Consider the following 4,981-nt stretch of genomic DNA (forward strand, 5'->3'; position numbering starts at 1 on the left):
CCGCTTTGCTCACCGCTCACCACTGAAAAGAAGACTCAAAGGATTGGCAGCCTTGCCCGGCACGCGCATTAGCGATTATGATCTAGGTCAAGGTGGGACCAACCACTTTCGTTGATGATGACGATTGATGATTTGATGGGAGTATGGGATCCACCAACTCTAGCAATATTTTACATTTCTACTCTTTTTTTTTTGTTGGAAGGACTACTACTCCCATAAACGCTAAAAAGAACAAAAACCCATTTAACAAGGTCAGCTCAAAAGATAAAAACAAATTCCGATCCTTTACATGAAAATATTCCTGGCCCCACTGCCACTGCCCATGCACCTAAGACTCAAAAGACTTTCTATACAATAAACCCCACAATGGCCGTCCGATCATCTGCAGTTACAAGTCCTACTGAGATGAAGTATACACAGCATAATTCCTCAATAGCCACCAAAAAAAAAAAAGTCAAGTCTAAAAGTCCGATTCTATTATGTATTATCTATAGTCTAGCATTCTTCTTTTTCTTCTCAAGTGAATGATTAATTTTGGAAGATTGATTTCGAGCTTAGCATCTTTAGATCTTAGCAAGCGGCGGAAGGTTGTGTGGAGTGGTGGTAGAAGCTCGACAAGGTCGACATGCCCGTGGAGGTTGCGGGGCCCTTGTCGATTGCTTGGCCGCCGCTCCTGCTTGTCACACGCTCGCATCTCGGACACATCGACAGCGTCGACGCCGGCTGAGGCTCGCAGCTGCGGCGAGACATCACCGTCGGATGCCCCACCCTCATACCACGCAGCTCTTCCACCTCCTTCTGTAGCCTCCGGTTCTCCTCCGTCAATGATCCGAACCACCTCTTCAGGTACTCGCACTCTATTTCCGTCTGCTTCAACTTCGTCCTACACACCAATCATCCCAAATTACTGAAATAGCCTCATACTTCGGACACGAGGGTCGTCGCACAGCCAGGCGGGTTTGGGTAGCTGAAACCGATATCGATACGGGATCGGATATCTTTGAGGAAAATACTATCCGATATGACCACCGATACCATCCCCGTACTCGTTCCTATATAGGGATACCTGATACCAAGAACCATGAATTCGATACCCCACCGACCAGAGGATCGGTCCCCTGTACGTTTTTAATACGGAATAAAATCTGATTCGTGATTCCCATTATGGGGTTCTACCGACATTCCTGTCTTTCTTGATACGGACAAAATACTATTTAAGTACATTGAAGGGCAAAGTCGTCCAGAAAAAATAATGGTTTTCCACATTTTTCTCTGGTTTTCCTTGGTCGGAAAAAGACCGGGAAGAAAGACCAGACCAGACCAGCGCAAGATACTAAAGTCTTCTCTTATCGAGCAGAATGATCAAAAACCAAAGAGATGGCGATAGAGATGAAACATAGTACTTGAATTACCTGGCTCTGCGATTTTGAAACCAGACTTCCACTTGTCTTGGTTTTAGCTTCAACCGTAAAGCCAAAGCTTCTCTTTGCCTCTACATAGAGAAACAAAGTTAGAAACTTGAAATTAAAGACCAACATGATCTGTAATTTTTTTTTTTCCTGTAGAAGAAGAGGGTGAACGTTATTTTGTGACTAACAGGATTAAGGGTGTGGTTCTCTGCGAAGCTTTCTTCGAGAAGACGAGACTGTTCCTTTGTGAGACGAAGCTTCTTAAGTGGAGGGCCACCACCGCTCTTTTCATCGTCCTCTGCGCTTCCCATCATCATCCATTCTTCCTCTGTTCCTGAAGGCACTTGATTTATGTCCAAATCCCTCATCAAGCAACCACCTTCTGTCACAGTTTTCAGTTTTAAAAGAAACATAATTACCTGTTTAAGTTAGAACTCATTTCCTCTTAAACCCAAGTAAAGGTGCAAAATAAGAGGCACAGATAAATGATACGAAACAGGGGAAGGCGCAAAATTCATAAAGAAGACAAAACCGTACTTTTAAGTAAACAAAAGGGGAAAAAAAAAGAATCCAGAGGAAACGAAAAATACCAGAAACCCAAGTAAAAAAATCCAGAGATCCAAAAACCCGAAAAGAGATTGCAGGGAAGGGGGAAAAAAGTAGAAGAAACCTTGACCCCCTTGAAGCCTCAAAAAGAACAAGAAAGCCAGAACGTATAGAACAATCCCACGAAATGGAAAAACCGGGAATCGAATACAGAAATATAAAAAAGAATATTTAGAAAGCTAAAAGATAAGTCTTCTTGCTTACCAGAAGACGGATGAGATGGGGATGAAGTGACCCCAGAAACTGATATGGTCAACTCTAAGCAAGAAGGGGTTGGAGGTAGCACCGCCATGGAATTGCAGAGAAGAGAATAGCAGAAGAGACAACTGAAACAGGGTAAAAGTTTAGTAAAGGCTCAAGATATAAATAGATGTCAGGGGTCAGGACAGGGGTCAGGAAGGGAAGAGGGGGAGGAGAGGTGAGCGTGGAACTGATTGGCTTTCGGCTTTCCGCTTTCCCTAGGGTTTTTGACTTGAATTTGTCATGTCAAAATGGAAAACTGTCTCGCCGTCAGATGTTGGCCAGGTGTTGTACAGATGATTTTATTGAGGGGAGAATAGCCGGCAGGTTTCCTGTTTAGGCGATTCCTTTCTTCCATCTATTTTTTTTCTTTTTATCTTTTCAGAAAAAAAAAAATCCTTTTTCCAAGACAAAATTCGGAGAGAATATTATTCTCATAAAAGAAAAAAAAAAAAGCTAATTTATTCTCTTTGGACCCTTAACCAATAATCCAGTATGAGTACCTAAACCTATGATATGCTTTTTCCTTAAATAGTTCATCCAATAAAAATATTCAGCAAATTACCCCGCATGATATGCCCTTTTAAGATAAATAATTCAAAAAAATCACTACAAATTTTAGAAACGATATTGGGTTTAGAAAGAGTCCACATCCTTTGTAGTGAGATAGAACATCTAAGCACGCACTCAATAGAGTTCTCAGTTACGTAATGCTCATTACACGGATACAACGATTGCAGATGATTTACGAAAGTTTAAAAAACTTTGTTGAATTTATTATTTCTAGAGAAAGAATCATGCATTAAACATTTTTTTATTTTTTATTTTTGTTAGAAGGGAAGCATACACTACGGGTCGTTTGATTTTGTTTCTCCTGTTTCTGTGTAGGGGTATCAATTCTTAAACCAAACCGGTAAAACTGATCGGACCGAACCGAACTGAAGCCTTATTGGTTCGGTTCGGTTTCGAGTATTGCAACCCCAAAACCAAACTGAACCGCACCAAAAACTGGATGAACTCGAAACCAAACTGAAACCGACTCAAAACCCGGACCGAAACCGAAACCAAACCGGTAAGAAACCGAAACACTCCAAAATTCATTAAAAAAAAATCAAAATTTGTATAGTTTTGTATACATTTGTATGGAAAGTCGAATCCAAACTAGACCAAAAACCAAAACCAACCCGGTTACAAATCGATTTAAGAAACCGAAGACAAACCGAAACCAAACCGCACCGAAACCGGAATTTCCTTATTGGTTCGGTTTTGGTTTCAACTTTCCCACACCGAAACTGACTCAACCCAGACCGAAACCGAGCTGGACCGACCGATTGACACCCCTTTTCTGTGTATAGAAACAACAAAATTAGTTTTTTTCATTTCTGTGCTAAGAAACGATTTTTGAAAATGCAAAAACGTGTTTGATATTTTTGTTTTCCGAAATATTTTCAACGGTGTAGTCGAGTTTAAGACATGAGTGAAGGCACAACGTTGTAGAAATGCAACTCACGAATGAAGGCATGATGTTTGGAGTTGCATGTATGTTTCATGGAGATGAGCTTCATAAGGATGAAGACAATCTGAAACTATAAGCTTTGCACAATTATGTTAGAATCGCCGCATTTAGATAGCGAAAAAATTCAACAATGGGCTGGGGGTTTGGGTAGGTCGAGTGAAATATCGGGTTTTCACAATTTTTGTCGCTCCCAAAAAACAAGTTCAACTTGTTTCTAGAAACAAAAAAACAAGTCTAACTTGTTTCTCCATTCCTATTTCCAGACACAGAAATAGGTATAAATTTATATTTCTGTTTCCAAAAACAAGTGAAACAAAACAGAAAAATCAAATGGTTTTTGCGGTGTTATCTGTTTCTGAACACAGAAAAACGGAAAACCATTTCTGAGATCAAAATCAAACGGGCCCTACATGTATCTCATGTATCGCCATCTCTTCATATCATGTAACCTGCATGTCATCCAAGATCCAGTCATCTAGATCAAAGTTGTTTACATTCTCTACCATTAGATTTGCATCCACAACAAATACTAAAATGGAAGCATATGATTGTGCCTAGCTTATGGTTTCTTGATCTCTCCCCTTCTCGTCAGTAACATCAATACTATATATCTTTTACGTATCTCCTTGTCATTTTGGAAACACTCGATGCATTAAATACAAACAACACCTATTATCAACCTGTTATAAAATCCCAACTAATGGCGTTGATGTCATTAATGATCTTCTTAAATGGGGTCATTTCACGTAATTAACATCTCTCCTGTAACTCTTTGACTTTTCTATCATTCTAGTGTATCAAACAACAATATTGATACAAGATTAGGTGTGAGCCAATAACAATTCGATTCACCTGATTTTGATTGATTGGATCCAATTCCTTAAACCATGGGTGAGGATAGAAGTCTCCCCTCTCCCCCCAAGTTGAAGGAACAACGGTATAATTATGTATACAACTTTTGGTCTTCTACCGAAGGAATAGTGCATGAAATTTTTTTTTTTTTTTTCTCACCTTACAATCATAACCTAAAAAGTTAGACAAAGGTTCTGTTACGTTTGGCAGAAACTATTTGAGAGGAACCATACATGATAGAGTGTATGACATTAATTCCAAACGTGTGTAGAGCAAAAAACCATATTACCACACAATTTACAAAATTGTGTTATTGTGTCTATTTGTGTTTTGTAGTGTTTCACTAGTTAGGAGAATG

The 4,981-nt window shown here is 39.6% G+C and overlaps 1 protein-coding gene across 4 annotated transcripts; it reads right to left on the minus strand.

Moving 5' to 3' along the window:
* Positions 1–242: 242 nt before the first annotated feature.
* LOC122079000 (homeobox-leucine zipper protein HOX3-like) lies at positions 243–3,069 on the minus strand. Of its 4 annotated transcripts, none has more exons than XM_042645211.1 (4): positions 2,220–3,069; positions 1,598–1,743; positions 1,413–1,492; positions 243–883 (listed from the first exon to the last, which is right to left on the minus strand). In XM_042645211.1, the coding sequence occupies exons 1-4, from the start codon at positions 2,305–2,307 to the stop codon at positions 571–573; spliced, it is 627 nt and encodes a 208-aa protein (XP_042501145.1). In that variant the 5' UTR covers positions 2,308–3,069; the 3' UTR covers positions 243–570. The 4 variants fall into 4 exon arrangements, with proteins under 4 accessions (XP_042501145.1, XP_042501144.1, XP_042501146.1 ...); XM_042645210.1 differs by having other exon boundaries at positions 1,598–1,788; positions 2,220–2,708; XM_042645212.1 differs by having other exon boundaries at positions 1,598–1,828; positions 2,220–2,704.
* Between the last annotated feature and the right edge of the window lie 1,912 nt (positions 3,070–4,981).

The sequence above is a fragment of the Macadamia integrifolia genome, chromosome 5 (genome assembly GCF_013358625.1).
Source record: "Macadamia integrifolia cultivar HAES 741 chromosome 5, SCU_Mint_v3, whole genome shotgun sequence".
NCBI classification, from domain to species: Eukaryota; Viridiplantae; Streptophyta; class Magnoliopsida; order Proteales; family Proteaceae; genus Macadamia; species Macadamia integrifolia.

Coding starts and splice junctions, on each gene's coding strand:
- LOC122079000 (XM_042645209.1), bottom strand. CDS start 2,307: ATGGCGGTGCTACCTCCAACCCCTTCTTGCTTAGAGTTGACCATATCA. Junction 1,493..1,597: donor AGAACCACACCCTTAATCCT/GTTAGTCACAAA, acceptor TTCTCTATGTAG/AGGCAAAGAGAAGCTTTGGC. Junction 884..1,412: donor TTTCAAAATCGCAGAGCCAG/GTAATTCAAGTA, acceptor ATTGGTGTGTAG/GACGAAGTTGAAGCAGACGG.